At 39.6% G+C, this 20,009-nt stretch overlaps 1 protein-coding gene and 1 long non-coding RNA gene across 3 annotated transcripts in view; one reads left to right on the top strand and one right to left on the bottom strand.

The window, feature by feature from the left end:
• The window catches only part of LOC112994139 (uncharacterized), a 12,342-nt gene extending 7,744 nt beyond the window's left edge, over positions 1–4,598 (bottom strand). For both annotated transcript variants that reach the window (XR_010391793.1, XR_003261871.2), the window contains exons 1-2: positions 4,001–4,598; positions 2,395–2,549 (exon numbers count right to left, since the gene is read on the bottom strand). This is a non-coding gene — a long non-coding RNA (uncharacterized LOC112994139). The remainder of the gene's footprint in view (positions 1–2,394; positions 2,550–4,000) is intronic.
• Positions 4,554–19,553, top strand: ZCCHC10 (zinc finger CCHC-type containing 10). The gene is made up of 4 exons (XM_026118238.2): positions 4,554–4,690; positions 9,149–9,310; positions 13,876–13,917; positions 17,646–19,553. The coding sequence occupies exons 1-4, from the start codon at positions 4,650–4,652 to the stop codon at positions 17,911–17,913; spliced, it is 513 nt and encodes a 170-aa protein (XP_025974023.1). The 5' UTR covers positions 4,554–4,649; the 3' UTR covers positions 17,914–19,553.
• The last annotated feature ends 456 nt before the right edge of the window (positions 19,554–20,009 follow it).

Below are 20,009 nucleotides of genomic sequence, written 5' to 3'. Positions count from 1 at the left end.
GTAAAGAAGCCCCACAGGCAGACAGGCTTCCCTGCTCCTGGATTCCAGTCCAGATTTATAGTGCTTGTGCAGCGCTGTTTATTGGGAAGAATGAGGTTAGTATGTGGAAATTCAAACCACTAGATGCCCTGGCAAAAGAATAACATCAGTGGAGGTTTTAATTAGAGAAAAAAAATGTTTTGATAAGATCACTTCATTTTTTCAGACATTTTATTTCATAGGTAACATCAATGTTTTTCTCTTTCGCTCCTCAATTAGGAAATGCTGTAGTTTTCCACAAAATCTAAATGTCACTGGTGTTAGTCACTGGCATGCTGAAAAACCTATGTATGTGTGTATGTAATGTTTTTTTCCCAACTTGTGAGACTAAAATGGCTCCATTTCTTTAAAATAGCCAGAAATGGTTGAGTAGGTAATTAGTTAACATTCCTGCAAAAGCCCAGCATGTTCCTGACCTCCTAAGTGGATGCAACTTGATTCTGCTCTGATTTAGACCCATGTACTCTATCTAGAAATGAGAAAGACATTACTGTAAGTCAAAGTGACAGAAAACACAACAAAAAAAATCCAGTATCTTAGTCTGTGTCTACACTGTGACTATTTAGAAACACCTGAGCCAAATTCAAAAGAACTGGCTTTTGTGCTAAAACTAGTAACACGGAGCTTCATGTGAGCTTGTTTTCTCTGCAAAGAAGCAAAGCAAACTAGTCAGCGCAGACATATTATCTTAATGTATCACTTTGTGTAAACTCCGAGTTAGTGAAGGTACAACAGAATGGAGGCAAGATATTGCAAACAGGGTGTGATTCAAGTCTGCTTACTGTATTCCTCATCACTGAGATTTTTTGCACCCTATAGTTTTTGCCTGAATAAGGCCCTTCTGTGCTTCACTTCATTATTGTTCAGCATTAGCACTATTAACTACTTGACTGCTAGTCATTTTGGAAGATTCATCAGAGTTTTGGGTAACCGGGATTGGAAGACAGCAGCCTTGGCAATGCAGGTTTAACCATTTACTCAGGGAATCAGTTCTTCCTAAGCCATGCAAAGAGAGGCGCATTGGTTCTGACTACACTATTCCTGTTCCGTGTACAGCCCCTGAACAACTACTGTGACACCTTTTCTTCATAAGGAATGTGTCTGCACAGAAAAGTGCTGGGTGTGAAACCATAGTGTAAACAGTCTCAAAGTTTGTGCCACTGAAGCTTCAATACTTTCCCCAGTGTTTTCTCCTGTGTTGTCTGCGTACCTCCTCCCTCTCCTGTGTAGAGAGGGGCACATTTTGGAAAGTAATTTCCTTCCCCAGCATATTTAGAAATAGGTTAATGATACTGCAACTTTAAATAGCAACCTAATGTGCAAAGGCAGGATTTATGGGCACAGTCGGCTTATTGAGTAGCAGCGGCTCCCCGGAACCGTCCCCTGCCCTTGAAAGTGAACCGAGCGCCGTGCAGTGACTCTGCACATTCAGCGTGGAGGATGCTTGAAGCCCCATTCGCTGGTATGTTCATCAGTGCCGTGCTGAACCGCCTCTGAACAAGCAGAGAGGCTGCGAAATACTGTTCTGAGTTCAAAGGAGATTTCAGACTGCAGTAACCTGCAGACTTTGAAGTCACAAGAATACTTTCACATTCCCTCGAGTAGAAATATTTTAAGTGGATTGTTCTAATAAAAGTTACATCTTTGAAGTCTCTGTATAAGGAAAAGCCCATAAACTCCATGGAGAATTTTTGGCTTATGAAATCAGAAACCTCGTTATACTGGCAATTTTAGGGAAATTTAGCTCTGCTGCATTAACACACAGGTGCTAGGGACAATCCAAATGTTATTAAGTATAACATAGATGTTGTTACCAGTTTGTAATTTACTCTAAGATTTTAAGTGATGCTAAGGTAAAAAAAAGGATTAACAGACAGGAATTTATTATAAAGCATGGATTATTATAAATATCTGCTCTCAGCTGTTTTGCATTTCTCAGAAAATTTCTTAGAACAGTCCTAAAATAAGAAATTCTTCTGTCTCACTTTCTCCAATAAAAGTGAGATGCCAGACATCAAGATTCAAATACTGCAGTTAAACTCTATGCTGCAGGGGACAATCATTTATAACATGCCAGGTATCACACCCCAGAATTTAGCTAAGGTATCAGAGATGACTAATCACAGGTTATCACAGAGCATCATCAAAACCAGGACAACGATCAGATACCAGAAGAAGTGCCAGATATAGAAGAAAACACAATGCATAGAGTAACAGCCACTAACCTAAGACATTACAGTTACAGTGTTTGGAGACAGGAACTACCATAATACTCGACAATTAGTCATACAGTAATTAATTCTGATGAGTTGCAGTCATTTATGTCTAACAGAATCCCTCAGTAAAGATACTTACCTTTCCAGTGAGATATTTAATTGATGACTTGTACCCGGCAGATGTTGTTGTTACCATCACTGTTATTGCAAATACTGTGTGTGACATGGAGCAGGAAGCTCTGGCCGTGTCCTGATCTTGCACCATCCGAGCCGTAGCACCTCTCTGCCTCACATCTGCTAATTCAAATAAGACATGGGATACTCATCACATTAAAACATCAGATTTCTCAGAAAAGAAGTAGTTTAAAATGATGTGTTGCCTGAATGAATGATGCAGAAGCATATTGATTGCCGGTGGAACGCTGTACAGAAGCAAAAACATAGTACGTCCTTATTGCTATATTAAATATGACAGATAAATATATTTTTTCTTATGCATCTGTGGCTTTAAAACATAAACTTATATAGGCATATGTTCTCACTACTGTTACATTCCTATTTTCTCTCCCCACAAATTCTGTTGTACAATGTTCCCACCCTTCTATCTTGACTTTTTACACTTTAGTGTAAGCTTTTCTGAGCAAGGGCTGTCTTTTATTTTATTTCTACAGTTCCTAACAGAATAAGGTCCTGATCCAACTGATACATTGTATTTTACTGAACTTTAGAAAATACAATGCATGTTTTCATATTATATATTAAATGAATACCATCAACTCACAGGAAGCATATTTTAAAAAGCTACGTAGCTGATATTAAACTACTATAAATCTGTAACAGACCATATATTTCAGCAAATGTAAAAGCGCAGTGGAATAGCTGTTTAACTGATGTCAGTCATCCATATGATCCGATAGTGCTGAATGAATACTAAAAATGGTTAGATATGATGTGCTTCCAGGATACTAATTTTAGGAGTAATCCCAATTCAACATTAGAAAATCTGTTTTCTTGAGGATTTTTGTAATGAGAATCCACGTATTATTTTAACACTGATCTCATGAGACAACAGTAAGTTTTGATACAGCAATTAAGAGGCAAGCGTATGGAGCCGAATTCCTTGCTTCCCTGAATTTAGGATTGGGGCTGCTCTACCCGTGCCAGCTGGCAAAGACTCCCGAGGGGCTGCCTGCCAGCTCTGCACAGTGAGAAAGCTCCAGCCACTGCTACCCTTCTTTTTTTCTGTCCCTTGACCTCTCCTCCTATGCCAGAGGCAGTGATGTGGGAGCCAAAAATACCATCCGCTGTTGGCACAGCTGGGGGACTTCACCCTCCTGGGCTGAGTGGGGTAGAAGAAAGAATTTGCCTTAGGAGTCCTAGATGTATCTGAACTGTATTTCCTTACCACCAGCTACAGAACACGTTAATTCATGCAGGGTCAACGTGACTTATCAGTATCCCCGGTCTCTGAAAAGTGATTCATACTTAATGAATTACTGAGCCGTAGTTATGCATCCATACGTGTAGCAGGATTAATCCTTTCAGTTATTCTGAGATGTTTTCTATTAGTGCAGGGTATACAGATCTGAGCTGCTGGAAATGAACGTGCTAGTAAATGACTGCAACATTTTAGCAATACTAATTGGTTCAATTACTCCTTCCTCAGATCTAGCTCTTTCTAACATTTATTTGGCTGCTTAATTTTATAAGCAGGGAGCTACGATGCCTTCAAACTCTTCACGTACCTAAAAGTTCTTGGGAATTCGTAGCAGGCTACGCTTCGGTGTGTGGAATTGTTTACGTGAAGGAAGAAAAGTGAAATTGTCCACTTGTTACAACAACAGCCAGGCCTGCTCAGTAGCTCAAGCAACTTTTCAGCAGTGCTGTGTCCCGGGCTTGGCAGTGGTGCTGGGTGACGGGATCGCGTCCCGGGCTCTGCAGTCGGTGCTGGGTGACGGGATCGCGTCCCGGGCTCTGGTCATGGACGCAGGGACGCAGTGAGACAAGGGCTGTCCCTGCTGCTGGGTTTAGGTATTTCAGATACGCCCATCATAGGAGAAAGAAAAGCTATTAGCTGAGAGGCAGGCCCTTGGGGGACTGGAGCCGAAGGGAAGCTGGCGGCGATGAAGGGCGGAAGATGGCGGCGAGACCCGAGGCGGCGGTTGGCCCGGGCAGCCGCGGCCGGCGCTTCCGGCATCCCGCGGGCGCCATGACAACGCGGGAGGAGGCGAGACGAGGCGGGCGACGGTGCTGCCGGCGCGTCCTCTCTGGCCGCGGGATGTCTCGCTCTCTGTGGCAGCGGCGCCGTCCTCCCCCAATGGGGAGGGAGGAGGAGGAGGCAATGGCCCGGCATGCAGCGCGGCAGCCGCCTCACTTCCCGCCCGGGCCGCTAAGATGGCGACTCCCATGCACCGCCTCATCGCTCGGAGACAGGCGTGAGTGCGGCGGGCGGCGGCGGCGGGGCGCGGCCGAGAGGGGCCCCAAGGCGGGGGGAGAAGGAAGAAGGGAGGCTGCGGGGCCGGGACAGGGGCCCCGGCCGTGGGGTCCCCGCGCGGGGGTCTCCCCTCCGCGGCCGTGGGCCCCTGTGGCTCTTCTTTGGGGCCGTTCCGTGCAGCGCAGACCCCTCGCAGGTGTCCCGGTGTTGGCGGCGCGGTGCTGCGGGTGGGAAGGAAAACGCCCCGAGGCACGGTCCGGTGGTGCTGCTCATCAGGCTGAGGCTCCCCGTCGTTTGGGGCTGGCGGGGCTGAGAGGGCTTATTGTGTCTCGGGCGCCCTGAACCTAAAGGGCCCTATGGTTTTTGTAAGAATTGCTCAGTTAGTGATTTATGGATCCATCCGGTGGAAGGTGGAGGCTTCGAGGGGCTTGAGATAGCAAAAATAAGCTTGTGTGCTTTACTTGCTTCCAAAAAACAAAACTTTTTGCGTGTCCTATAGAGCAGATGGTTTTCTTCTTGTGTCTTAGCAAATTATGGTGATTAAGGAATTAGTAAAATCATTATAGTGAAATGATCAAGAATGAAACCAGAATTACTGAAAAGGAAATATCCACGTTGATTAAAACTGTCACTTTGGTCACTGTTAACACCAGTTAGCACCAGTTGGGAAAGGGCTCCCTTACTGGTTCGGTATGCTGTGCCTTTCAGTGAAGTGTGTAATGCCTTGCGATGCAGGTAGGCGCAGGTCTTATATTGCTTCCATCAGTCAGGTGTGGGGGGAACCAGATAATTTCTAGGCTCACATTATGGTATGTTTACTGAACTATAAAAAAGGCGGGGGGGGGGGGAAGCAAGCACCCTTTACTCAGTTATACATAGTGCTGTCAAGTAATTTTCTAAATATCGGAGAGATCTGATTGCCAAACACTAAAATGAGGAAAAGCCAATATTTCCGGTTATTGACATTAAGTACAGCAAATGCATATGTTCCACTGTCATGTTTTAGGGTTTTTCTTTTCTTTTCTTTGCGGGAGGGGAAGGTTTGCTTTGGTTAAGGATCATTTATTTCTTGGGACTTTTGTTTTTTGGTCTGCTCACAAGATTTAGAAACAATATGGATGGTTTTTGCTTTCTCTTTACATTTTCATTAGCTAGTATAGTTCCTTTCCTACTTTCCAAGAAAAATATACTTGGAATATCAAAGCACTTCCAGAATACTTGTTCTTTTAAGTTGCTATTTTGTATTCGTCATAGAACAATTTCTTGTATTTCTTGTTATATCTCCATGTGCTCGATGGCAATGTGCTGAGTTGTATGTCTGCAAATATTTGCTTCTAGATTGTGATAATTGATCTGTGTTCTAAGTTTGCTGTAGTCTTGAGCTTTCCATTAGTGTTAAAACTTGTGTTGATACTATATTTACAAATCTGTAGCTGTTGAGCTCTTTTGATCTGTTCTTCCTGGTAATTACTTATAGTGCTTTTAGGTTTTGATCTTAACATCTTCGTTTGCATAGAATTGTTTGCCTCAATCAGCTGAGTAGCATTAAAGCTTTGGAAAGACTGAGTTATACTATTGCTGCTTTGACCGCCCATCCTGCTCCTATGGAGATAGGTCTGGGCTGCTTTGAGATATACAAAACAACAAAAGGTGAATGTTTTTTCTCTTGACTGAGAGGATGAGAGTGTTCTCCTCCTGCTCATGTGTAACGATTGTGTCAGAGCCAGAAGTCCAAGGCAAGAATTACACTGGGCACCTTCCTGGTAAAGAAATATCAGTTACTGGTCTTGTCCCTTTTTCTTTGCAGCTGTTTAACACTAGCAAAAACCAAACTGTAAATGCAGTTTGTGTAAAAAAGTTCTTGTTGCAACAGTTTACTTGTGTTCATCTTCTCAGTGTAAACTTTCCTATAAGCTAAAGCTTGCTGCATTCCTCTGTGAATGAATAATAGGTATATAAAAATAATAATGTTTTGAGCATAAGATATGTCCAACAAAGTGAAACACCATGTTTCTGCCCTTAGTGTTGAGGGACAACCTTAAACCTACCTGAATGTTGTTTGGAAAGGAAAAGAAAGTTTGGGGTTTTTTTCGTAATCAATTTCCCTGCAGAACATGTGGTTTACTTCAATTACTTCAAGAGCAGGCCCACAAATAAATATTTTTGATTTTTCTAAAACCTTTCAAAGCACCTGTTACATTGCGTGTGCTTTAACCTCCTCTTTCAAGAGTGCTGGAGGGTGAGGGGATTAACATTTGGGCATCCTTAGATGCACAAGGAGGAGCACTGCTCATCCGCAGCTGTGTGTAAGTATGGTTTGTAACCACTGAGGAATATTTTGTTTATGTTTGTTTAAGTACCATGCTTACAGTATGTTGCTTATCTCTTTGCTATCTAGATGGTCACTTGTTTTACAGTTTTAATTGTTGATTGAAATGAGCTTAAGTTCTGGTAGCTTTTCTGTGTTTGCTTTTTGCTTACCGTAAGTCTACTTTTTTATGGTCTAAATGAGATGCTGTCTTGTTTAATGCAAAGTGCATCTTGCACAGTGAGATCGTTATTTAGATACTCTTTCACAGGCATTCAGAGGAGTTTTGTGTATTGTTCAAGACGTCTTTTGGGACACAGAAAGAAGATGGAACTTAAAACAAACCCCTCAGAAGACCGTGTGTGTCTTTTTTTTCCCCCTCTCCTCTCAGTGCTAAAAGTGTTGCTTCCTGTTGAAGTCAAGACTTAATTGTACAGAGTTGATTGCAAGTTTAATTAGTTCTCTAGTTCTGATTTAGATCAACATTGCTAAGGCTAGACTGTGAAGTCCAATAAACTTGGCACTGAAAGCAGGATGCATGTTCATAGCAGGGTAAATCAAGAGACAACACAACTGTCACAAAGAGCTGGAGTTGAAGGAGACTGCAGTTCATGCACTACTTGAAGAGCAACACTCCACTCCTGAGGGCAGAACATCCACTGCTGGTCTGTCACTTCACACTCTAAATATTGAATGCACAATCTAGGAGCTCCCTCCTAGCTCAGCCAGGGCTGTCAACTTCAGATGATTTGGATGGGCTGCCCTTGCAAAATGAATATTTTAGCATTGGAAAAATGGTAGAAAGTGGAAATAAATTACAGCAGTTACAGCATTTGCAGCGAACGGAGTGGGAGCTACAAAGTCCTGATTTTAATACTAGCTGTAAAACTAATTTGGGTATGATCTTGAGTGAGTCACTTGACCTCTGTGTGAGTTTCCTTGTTTGTAAAGGAGGAGGGTGTCTGTGAGAACATACAAAACAAGTTTTTGCAAAACTTCAGAATGGTGGAGTAAAGTACTCTTTTTTTTTTTCTTTTTTTTTTTTTTAATCTATTTATTAGAAGTTAGGGAGAATTTCCCCCCCCAATGTCCTGTCAAAGTATTGCATCATAGTATGAAAACTGAAATATGGATGTAAAAATGCTTGCTAATACTTCAGATATCTGCATAGTAAAGATTGCTAATTAAAGTCTTGCTTGATATACTTTTCCCAAAGGAAGCAAGAACCTGATTGTTCTTATGATAAGCCTTCTGCTAGGCTTTAATAAATTTTATCAGAATTCAGATAATCCACAAATAGGAGCAGCTCTGTTTTGCTTGCACAGAATCCTAGGTTCTTTGTGAGAATTTGGTGGTGTTTGGCACTTGAGTGTTAATTTCTAGGAAATGGAAATGAAGCTGTCTAAATTCTGCAGAGTGTTTTAGAACATCATTTTAATTGTTTATCTCAAGAAATCTAGAAGCTTGTGGAATTACTGGATGATAACAAATTGTGTGTAGCATAATCATTCCTGATGACTGTTGCATGATTATATCCTATAATGCTGAAAGTTACGCCGACTGGGTTGATCAAAATGGGATTTTGGTGATAGGGTTAATCTCTGTTTGCTGACAGAATGGTCCTATTAGCATTCTTCAAAATGTTTAAGTTGCTTAAAATATTGGAAGGGGATGAGAGATTATGGAATTGTAAGAGTGGGGAAAAATTGCAAGTTAGGCTAACCAGAAGCTTTTAGAAAACTGCAGTGAAATTTGGGTGCAGAGGATCAGTGTGTTGACAGCTGATATCAGTAGTTCAGTATCAGTAGTTGCTACTTCAGCAGAATATGACTTATGCTGTAGCTCTGGAATAGAGGAAGTGTCTCTTGGTTTGCTTTGATAAACAGTTGATACGGGAATAATAATTGGAATAGCATGTGTCTGGCAAAACTGGGTATGTAACTATGAACTTGTACCTCTCCAGTGTTTGATGTTACTCTTCTTGCCCTAATTCAGGATACATAGTAGCTAAAGCACCTGTGAATGTCAGTCTGGTTTAATCATAGCTACATATGCTCTAAAGAACCTGTATGCTAAAAAAATAATTCATATTTTTTCAATAGGTAGAACAGACTTGGAATCAGTCACTTAAGCAATTCTGCATTTTTATAGGGAGGCAAACAAGCAGCATGTAAGATGTCAAAAATGTTTAGAGTTTGGACACTGGACGTACGAATGTACAGGGAAGAGAAAATACCTGCATAGACCTTCGAGGACAGCTCAATTAGCGAAAGTTCTTAAAGAAAAAGAAAAGCGACTATTACTGCAACAAAGGTAAGATTTGCAGGATGACAATGTCCAATTTATAAATAAAAATGTGGTTTTGTATGTGGGTGGGAAAGATAGTGTCCTAGACCACTTTGTTGTCTTTCAGTTTGTGTGATACCTGTTAATATTGAAACTGTTGCATATGTCAAGCAGTGTCTGTACACTCAGGTCCCACAAAATTAAGGGGTTGTTTGTTAACACCTGCTTGTCTAAAACAGGCCAACCTATAGAGTTTATAGTGCATCTTGAAATGAAAAAGCGCACTATGCTAAAGCTAAAATAGTGGAATACTGTCCCCTGAATTCCTCAGTTATGTGGCTTTATTTATTTATGTGGTAGTAAGAAAAGCTTGGTGTGCACACCGTAAATCTGTTTAGAAAAAAGAAGCGATTCTTTCACTTTTGCTCAGATTTGCAATTAGACTATGCAGACTTAAACCCTGAGTGCTGCCTAACAGTAGATCTATACCAGGAACACAGTTCTTGTATATAGCTCATTACAAGGTGTAATGGTTGAACTGGTGTGTGAGAGCTGGGTCATCAGGTATTCTCAGCTCTATATTCCTTAAAGCATAAAGACAGACATCGCATTGAATTGACATTCTTTCCCTTTTTGACACTTGAGAATGGAAAAGATATCTGCAGTTAAACAGAAAAATCCAAGCAAAATCCAAGTGTTAATGTGGAATGTGATTTCCTTTTCACTTTATTCTGTGGATAGACTTTAATGCTTCTGCCAAGTTAAACAGTTAAGCTTTTGTGCATTTCATTTGAAGTATTTTTGAAGAAGAATTTAAGTAATTTAACTGGAACTTCCAGAGCAAACATATAGGGATATTTCACATCACTTTTGAAATGACAATAGTGCGTGACCAGCACATCTTGAGTTCCCCTGCACTGCTGCTACCAACAGTGAGAATGTTACTGTGTGTCTTGATGTGTTAAACATTGTGCTGTAGTATTTAAAACCATTCTACATAATGCTTAATCAGCCAGCTGAAATCCAAAAGTACCAGATGTTGAAAACACTGTAACTGCAGTTTCCTCTGTCAGTTGCTTATGACTTTGTGTCTTTGTTTCTGGGTCTGCAACTTCCTATGCTGTCTCTGATGAAGGGTGAAACTTTCTTTCGAATCTAAACAAAGATCTCTCTGGATGTAAACAAAGACTTCTGAACCTATACAGAGAATCTAAACAAAGATGGTGAAGTAGGGGAAGAATGTATGTGACTGACCCTGTGCTCTTAGCCTTTTAAAAAAGATTAAAGAAATTACCTTGGGGCTGGAAAGGTAAAACTTGGAATGAAGCTCATCCAGTGATGAACCTTTGCCTATTTCCTATCTCACACAACTGAGTGTGTGAAAGTCATAGAAGAAAAGTTCACTCTAGTGTTCAGTGTGCATACTTAAAGTTGTACCTCTTTCTAAAAGAAAGACATACTATGAGAAATATTTTTGAAGGAACTTGATAGGCTTGCCTGATCTCAGTATTCAAAATCTTTCACCTTTCATATTGGGATATGAGCTGTGTCAGTAGGAAATTTACTTTTATAGGCTTTTCCCTATTTTTTTTTTTTTTTTTTTTTGAAGAGCAAAAACTTAAGTAGCATACCTATGGATGTAAAACCAATATATATATATATATAGGACCTAAATGAAGCAATTCTGTTTCTAATTTTCTAAAACCATTTTGTATTAAATTATTGTTTACCATAGTCTTAGAGTGGTAAGTAACTCCAGCTGACAAAGAGGAAAAGAATGTACCACACTAGTTTTCCATTAAATTCCTATTTATGAGGGTTTTCCATTCTGCCATTGCAGCTCAGATTTAGTAGTGGTAGATGAAGAGGTTGCTACCTTAGCCCCACTGAGGGACCACCATTTTCAGCCATTGCAGCTAAAATTACTGAACACTGCGCAACACATCCTCTGTTGCTGCAACTTGCAGCTCAGTATGTTACTTGTAGATCGTTGCTATTACTGGGATGTGAGCTGTGGAAGAGCGTTCATGCCTCTTGCTCTGTCATCTTGCTGGGGAAGGAAAATAGGTGGTAACCTCTGGTCTGATTGACTTCATCAGCTGCCTCAGCTGGGACAGGGGTATGAATTGGAATGCTGAAATAATGGCTTAAGTAGAAGAGTGGGACAGCCCACTAGCTTAGCTTAAGAGTACTGTTTGACTTTTAAAAATGAATTCTGATCCAGTGAGTAATTATGAAGCAAATCTAATCCTCTAGTATGAGGACAGGATAGAAAATGAGTATGGGATAAGAAATCAGGCACACTTATGCTCTGAAATTTGCTGCCTTTGGAGGTAGAATTTGGAACAGTTCTTCAGAGAATCAAGATTTTTAAGATAAAGATTGAGTTTAAGACTTAGATTATTTTACTGTTCCTTTCCTGTCCTATTTCTATCAAATTCTGCAGGGCAGAATAGGTTAGTTAATTCAGGATGAAATGACTTGTTGCTTAGCCATTTTGCTTAAATCTGAGAATTTTATATAGGAGTTATACAACTGTCCAGTCTCTGCGACCAATAGAATTTTTCTGCCTCTAAATCAAACAACTAGTCCACAGTGTGAGTAATCTGTGGTGTGGAAGCTTATCTTATAAAAGGATGACTAAATAGCCCTTAGATGGGAGCAGTTTTTAAACTGGGTTGAACTGGGCTAGATTCATACTGGTCACACAGTCATAAGCCCTCTGAAGCTCATTAACTGTGCCTTGAGGCCTCCTGTTCCTTAGATACCAATACTGCACATTCAGGAACAAAGCTTATTCTTTGCGTAAAGAACAAATTACTAGATCGTGTTTTTATATGTTTATAGCTTGTGTTGGAAGGTTATTTCTTACTTGCACAGAAGTCAGGTCTCATACCTACTAGTACTGCTCCTGGTCTGCTTCTGAGTATTTGCATCATCATCTTTAAAGATCTAATATCATTAACCAGAATGCAAACACAATATAATAAGGTTAATACTAATTTTGTAACAACCACATACAAGATTTTTCAGTGTTAACTCATTTCAGCAGTTGTTCCAGGATCCTTTTATTTGCCCAGTATTGACCCCATAATTCCTGACATATGCTATGGAGGTTTAGCTTACTGGAATCAGTAAAGCCTGCTGCTCCCCAGTCCTAGAGTGGGAGTTGGGAAGGAAGGAAAGGTGAGAGCGTGCTTATTCCAGTTGTGTAGTTCCATAAAGTAGTAAACTCATTAATTTATGCAAATGTTAAACACTAGAGGGTGGTAGAGACCTGGCCATGGTAGCTGGGATTAGTCACATAGTTAGGTCCTTTCTTCTGAAGGGTGTGTTTGGTTCTAATTCCATCTACTCACAGTGACCTTGTTCAACCTCTTAGCTGTGAAATAGCTTGTTACCTCTGTTACCTATAGTAAGGGTATAAGGCCTTAACAATACAAATAGTAAAAATATTCAGTAAAATGGGAGGGATAATTTGGTTCCAAGTTCAATGAATCTTCCTCTTGCCTACAGAGGATATGTAGGAGGTAAGGAGAACTCTTATATAGAATAATTTGCCAGTTGTATGAAAACAATCTCATTTTGCTTCCATACAAATGGCATTGAGGACTGTTCACTGAAATACAGTGTAGTCTACATCTAACGTTCTCCCCTCTCACCCTTTTTTGAATCTTTACCAACACAGACTGCCTTATAATTTCTAAATAAAATACGCTTGTATCTTTTCCAAATCAGGTGCTTGCTTTTATTTCTGTGTACTTAAGGTGGTTTCAAGTAATAGGTTTCTGTTGAGGGGGGAAAAAAAGTATCCTGGTTGATGAAAGAGCATACAATTTCCTCACATATCAATGGCACATGAAGCGCGTTCTAAGAATATGATGTAGGGCTACTTTAATAACACATGTACATTCCAGGTTGAATTAAGTACTGTATTACTGCAGTGGGTTAAGAAGAGGATGTAACTAAACTTAACAAAAAGATTGTTTTGTATATGAAATAAACAACAAACCTCTGAGATGTGAAGGCTGGTAAAAAATCTCTTCAAGAAAATGTTTTGTTAAGAGGCTTTTCTCTCCAGTGTTTGCCACTAAAACTTTGAGTGTATGACTACCTGAGAATCTGAAAGACAAATAGCTGGAAAGCATGAATAGAAGTAGACTACTCTGCCTTTATTGTACTTGAAAGACATGCATTAAAAAAAATCCTATAGACTGATTCAGTGTCTTAAGCCTTGTTTCAATCAATTCAGTTGTTGCTGAATGTGGGCACATAGAAATTTTTTTGCATCTTTCTCCACCCTGCTTTTCTCATCCCAAAATGATGTTGTCCCTCTAATATGAAGAGTAAAGCATGCTTAATACAGAAAATTAGGGTTGAATTGCAAATTTCTTTTCCTGGGTTTGTAGGGAGTCTTCCTTCTGGGTTGAGACTGAAAATAGAGAAAGATGCCAAATGAATTTCGGGGCAGTGCAGCTCTCTGCCAGTGGGATACCAGTTTTCTAATATTAAACTCAGCTCCATTGTGCTGCTATTTATTTAATTTTCCTACTGCATTAATCAAAGCCATTGTTTTTCCCCTTCTTAATTAGCACTGGAGAAAGTACTGCAGAAAGGAAGACCAAGAAAAAAAGGTATGTGGGGAACGATAACAAATTGTGCAGCTATTTCAGTGTGTGATCTTGCACTTGTAATTGCAGTTGGTAATTTGGAAAGGGATGTGTGGGGAAACTGAAAATGAATGCTGCAAATGCAGATTTAATTTTACTGCTTTTAGCCTGTTACGGGCATTTGAAGGACAGATACTTGGCGAGTTTCTCCTCCCTGTCCAAAAGCTCTAAATTTTGTCTTTTGCTTTCTTCCTTACTGCTCGCCCTATCTCTTTGTGATCTTGCTTTAACAGTAAAAATCTTCCTATTTCTGCCTGAGTTCATGAAATGTACTTTAAACAATTGTGCAAGAATGGCACACTGTTTTCTAATCTGTACTCACTCCACCTACCCATCTTGCTCTTCCTTTTGTTGTGTTCGTTCCCTTAACAGCTGTCTCCCTCAAAGTTTGTACAGAGAATAAATTAGTGTCTTAAAAAAACAAAGACTTACACCTAGGAACTAAATCCTCCATTCCCCCCACCAACAAAAGAAGAAAATCCTAATTTGAACCAAGAACTCTTCTAACACTATTCCCACTAAATTTGTAGTACTGTTAGCTCAGGAATCCACTCTAGTATTTATTAGCAAAACCCCTTCAGGAACAGCTAGAACCTTGGTTGCAATACTTGTGCTAATCCTGTCACGAGTTTTATCTTCAGGGGAGGACTGTACAGTAATGGCCTCATCGGTCTCTTTGCACCGAGTTGGCTGTCCTCTGTCTCCAAATCCAGCCCTGTGTAAAAAACAAACAAACAAAAAAACAAAAACAAAACAAACAAACAAACAAACAAACAACCCCCCCCACCACCACCACTTTGCAGCAGATTTTTTTTAAAGACTGGACCTTTTGTTTTGTGTGTCAATCATTAAATAGGCCAGAGCAGTTTCTTTAAAACACGCCTTTATTTTAGGCTATTGTGTTGTGTGGCTTTACTGGAATACTTCCTGGACAGGCTCTTAATTCTACTATTGGAGTAAGTTTTATCACAGACTCCTCTCTCAATAGTGCCACTTATTGTTGGAATTACTGAGGATTTGTGAGACTGTAAATTAAATGAACTTTAAACAATGTAATTCAGATGTCTTGCTTGCTCAGGTTTCACATATGCTGAAGTCCTCTATCTGGCATAATGATTTTCAGGGTATTTGAGCTCTAACCCAACGTAAGTGCGTGGCCTGAAGGAGGGAAAAAGACCCACAATTTATTTGGGGGATTTTATTTGACTTTTTTATTAGAATCTTAAACATTTTTTGTTTGATTTGTTATTTTGCTTTATGCAAGCCTGGAACCATCAATATAATTCCTTTCCAGATTATATGCAACTTACATTTTTACTGTGATGCAGGAAGAATTAAATGCATAAAACTCTGTAAAGCATTACCATTGAATATGTAAGTTCCAGACTGAAGAAATGCAAAAGCTAAGATTCCAGCAGCAGTGAGCACTAACCTTTTACATACTGTATGTTTGTTTTGATATAAACAGTAACAAGTAACCTACAGGCTTAACCAGAAAAACAGGAACAGGCAAAACTGCTGTTAGTCTTGTACCTTCGATGGCACAGAGCTTTCTTCTGGGCACATGTTAGCTTCATCATTCCTATACGGTATACTTTGGTTCTAAATTGAAAGCCCCTTTATGCTTGGATCACATCTAATTCTACCTGTCTGAAGAGTAAAATCCTGTCCTAATTCATTTGTTCCCTGAGGTACCCAGCTGTGATTGTGCCCAAAACTGCAGCTTTGATTTAAGTAGTGTTTAAAAACACCAGGGATTGTTAGATGATTCCAATAGAATTAGAAAGCACAAAGCCTCGGAGAAGAGTGACAGAAAGCAGGCAAAATTACAAAATGCAGCAGTTAGTCCACAGTTGGTGCCCAGAATCATGAGAGATTTTAACATTAGTGAGCGCGTTTTGAGGAGAATGGATGTTGGTCTGCCTGAGAAATTTTGTGAGCCTCCAGTGGTGTAACAGACCCCAAAATCTGGGCTCTACGAGTGTACAGCATCTGGAGCATTGCATTATGTAATTAGGACAAGATGAAATAGGTAAATCTTACTTGCTCCACTGTCTGTTTCTTCTTTTGTAACTGCTAATAGGCCACATACTGCATCACCTTCTGAAAACAAGCATCTGTTTTTCTTCCCTCATAGATCTAGGCATTGCTTTCCTTCAAGAGAAACAATATTAAATGTTATTTTCTGATGTTTCTGAGAGTGGATTTCAGTGCATGGCCTGAATATTGCAGGTCCATGGACTGCTCTGCTCCTATGGGATCTGTGAAAGGTGATTAGGAAGAGAAAGTTGAGTCACAGTCCTGTTCTTGTTCAAGGGATTCCCTGACTGATTCTTATCTATGTAAGTGGGCTTGCACCTCTAATGAAACCGCTTTTGTTGAAACTACTGGTCTGTTTAGCAGTTTCCCTCCAAAAGGGTAAATGCCACTTTAAAATGAGTTTCTACTAGTTCCATTATCTTGTTTTTCTAATCTTGAAATTATTTTTTGCCAACAGTAAGCCTGTATTTAACCAGCCTGTATAGATTTTTTTATTAAACAGCCATTATATCTGCGCACACAGAGATAACAGATGCCAGATGTATTATAAAAACTTCAGTGGTTCATAGCTTAATGCATGCATCCAGATTTATCAGTTGACATGCCTATGGCTGGTATGATTAAAAAAAAAATCATTGCTGTCTCTATTATAGCCTTAATGTGCACTTCCTGAGTTGTTACTCAGGCCCTCAAATAAAACAATTTTCTAATGGAAAGAAGAGTCTGAATTATTATATCTAGCATTTTTGTATGCTGTCAGAATGATATTTAGTTGGTGGGAATGAATTAGTACATTTACACTTTGCTTAGAGAAAGATCTATAGGAGAATTTAATTGTATTTTCTTGGAATACATACTATATTGTTCATTCAAAGACCATGAAATTGCGAGAACAGCCTTTATGAAAGGCTGCATCTTAATGGGAAAGCTAGTACATTTTTTTTATATTAGCATGAAAAAAAATTGCAGAGCATGCTTGAAAAAAATAAATTGCAGAGCATGCAGAAATCCATAGCATATCCACTTTCCAATATTCATAACTCTGTCTTCATCCTGGATTTTCCCAGGGGCATCCACCCCTTCTTCCCCACCCCGAAAGCTTAAGCATTTTGTAGTGGCAGGTAGGTTGGGTTCTTTTGCCATGAGTAATCTAAGAACAGCCTCTGAATACAATTCTAACATTTGTGAAGTCACTGGTGAAACTTCCATGAACTTTAACATAGTCTAAATGTCACTCCTTTCTACAGCAAAGTGCCAGGGAACTGATCTTTAATTTTTCCCAAGGCTTTGGTAGTATACAACATTGATGTTCTTCTCTCTAGCTCTGTCAGCAAAGGCAGTAGTTGTTACTATGAACAAGATCCTGCCAACTTTCAAATTTAACTTTTTAATGTAGTCTTGTTTTGGCTTTCAAGTTTTCCAGGACAATTTACTTCATGTGCATGGTGTCACTCTGCCACTGCTGAAATAGGAAAAAATGCATTCCTTCAGAATGGAAGGGGGGAAAATGGCTGGTTGTCCTTAAGATTGAGTCAGACCTGGAAATTTTCAGCCCAAATAATTGATCTTTGGATTACAACAGAGTATAGAGAACACTCTGTAATGCTGTCCCGGGCAGGCTTGTTCTCATCTGTGTATTTGTTTTCTTTCAGATCTAAAAGTGTGACAAGTTCCAGCAGCAGTAGCAGTGCCAGTTCAGCTAGCGATTCCTCATCTGACAGTGAAGACTCCTCTACCTCTTCTTCTGATGAAGACAGTGACAGTGATGAGAGCTCCTCTACTTCCTCATCTTCTCCCTCTTCAAGTAGTACTTCCTCTTCTTCAGAGTTCGAATCAGATTCTAGTTCCTCCAGCAGTAGCAGCAGCAGCACAGACAGTAGCTCTGATGATGAGCCACCAAAGAAAAAGAAGAAGAAATAGTGTGGTAGAGTGTAGAACTGATGTTAGCGAGTGAAAACATTCTTCAAAGATGTTTTGAACACGTTATTGCCAAACAGTTTAACTGGTCAACATTTCTACGGCTAAAACTTTCTAAATGTTTTGCATAGTTGTTCATATGACGTAAAAGGTATTAAATGGCATGTGAGACTTACTGAAAGAGTATTTTTGTGGTCAATCCTTTTATGGAAAATTTTACTTTTTTAGTTAAAAATCTATCATCAGATTTGTTTATATGAGCTAAGGTCCAGTAACCCTGATGTTTACATGATGGAAAGCAAAAGCTTTTTGTTGCAGATCATGCTGTGCATCATATACTACTATTCTGTTTTTGGCAGCTTCACTTACATTTAGAAAATCCTCTAAACTGTTTAGAAGCAAAAGTTTTACACTGCTGGCTGTAGAGCACTGTCATTGTTTGTTGAAATTGAATGCACAATGTTGCACACAAGGGACTTCCATCTCACTGTTAACAAATGTATTATTTGCTGCTGAGCTTTTCTTTTTTCTCATGGCTTTTCCTGATGCTTCTAGGTTAAGTCTTAATTGCAACATAAAACTTTTAATAGTGCTCATTTGTTAATGATCAATATACTACTTGTCCTGTACGAAGGCTTTCGTCTTTTCAACTTTGCCTGTATCCTTAGCTCATGTATTTGTAATACTCTCTGAGACAAAGGAAGTCTCTAGCAGCAGTGTCTGTGTGAGAAGGAGGAGCAGTGCACAGTGGAAGAGTTATGACTGATGCTGCTTAGGAGTTTCATCTTTGTGCCTTTTTTGTAAATTAAATGTATCCTAGTGAGAGAAGGGCTTGAGTAGGTGTTTTTCAGAACTCAATTAGCTTTCCGTACAGAATATGGTCAATAAAACTAGAGAGAGTAGCAAACAAAAACGGGCACTATTTTCACAGAGAGAGGAGAAAAAGGCTATTTTCACTGGATGTTCAGTAAGAAAAGGAGTTGCCTTTAAATAGAGTTCCTGAAGGAAGGTGTTTCTCTTTTGATATTTTTGCAAAAAATTGTTGTGTAATGCAAGATTAACAGTCCATGTTGTTGGGCACATGGTGGCTGACATTATAGTCTGCAGTATTATCAGTCTGTTATTTTTATGTAATAGTGTGCATGTGTCTGTGAAAATCTGGCATGAGAGAAGCAAGTTAGTGCAAAAAGTAAAAAACCAAACCAAAATACAAACATACTGCAGAACACTTACTGCTGGTTGCAAAATGATACTAATTTGCTCTTGTGGTGGATTTAAGCAGTTGGCGTTAGTATTTTGATTAGTGATGCAGTCTCCTAAATTTCTTATTGTTGGAGTTCCCTTTTTTTGGGAGGGGGCATCACATGTGGAAGAATTCTTAAATATCCTGGTTTAGGTAAAATATAGTAACTAAACTATTTTTTATATTTTTATGGAAAAAGTAGTGTGTAGAATTACTTTTGAATAAACTGTGCTTATATTTAAATGTTTGAAAATATGTATGTTGTATGTTTTAGTCTGTAATCATTACTGTGTTTTACAGAACACTGCAGACTGTAAATAAAATTACCAGAAAATTGTTTAAGTCCTCTTGAGCAAATGTACCATTCAATGGGAAAAAGTTAATAAATTATTAAACAATATTTGCTAAGCTCATACTTATTGCAAATCCAAAGTGAAGTGATATAGTAGTAATTAAGTGGAAAAAACAAAACCCTCTGGAAAATAGGACTCCTTGTAGTGCAGTGTGTAGGGCCATCTCTTGCAGTTTCAGCAGACGGTGTGTGGTGACCGAAGCCGCTGTGTTGGTAAGTTTGCTGTTGTAACTTCTTCCATGGTAGGGCTGTCACAGGAATGGGGACTGCTGGAAGAGGGGTGTGGAGCCTGGCTGTGTGGAGGAGATCACATACTGCGAAAACGCAGGCTTTAGTTTTGCTTGGTGTTCAGGAGCTGCACAGCAGCAGTGCAGAGATAGAGGGGGACTGTGATGGGGAACAGTTGTTCAGAAGGGAGAGGATTGATTCTGAACCATCTTTGCCATCCTATTAAGAATGTTATACATTAATTTCTTTAGTGTTGCTGGGCTTTGTGTGTAGATG

Source organism: Dromaius novaehollandiae, chromosome 15 (assembly GCF_036370855.1).
Source record: "Dromaius novaehollandiae isolate bDroNov1 chromosome 15, bDroNov1.hap1, whole genome shotgun sequence".
NCBI classification, from domain to species: Eukaryota; Metazoa; Chordata; class Aves; order Casuariiformes; family Dromaiidae; genus Dromaius; species Dromaius novaehollandiae.
This window is presented reverse-complemented; position numbering and strand designations above follow the sequence as displayed.

Excerpts from the sequence above, each read along its gene's own strand:
- ZCCHC10 (XM_026118238.2), top strand. The coding sequence starts at position 4,650 with ATGGCGACTCCCATGCACCGCCTCATCGCTCGGAGACAGGC. Across the intron at positions 9,311-13,875 it reads CGACTATTACTGCAACAAAG|CACTGGAGAAAGTACTGCAG; the intron begins GTAAGATTTGCA and ends CTTCTTAATTAG. Across the intron at positions 13,918-17,645 it reads AGGAAGACCAAGAAAAAAAG|ATCTAAAAGTGTGACAAGTT; the intron begins GTATGTGGGGAA and ends GTTTTCTTTCAG.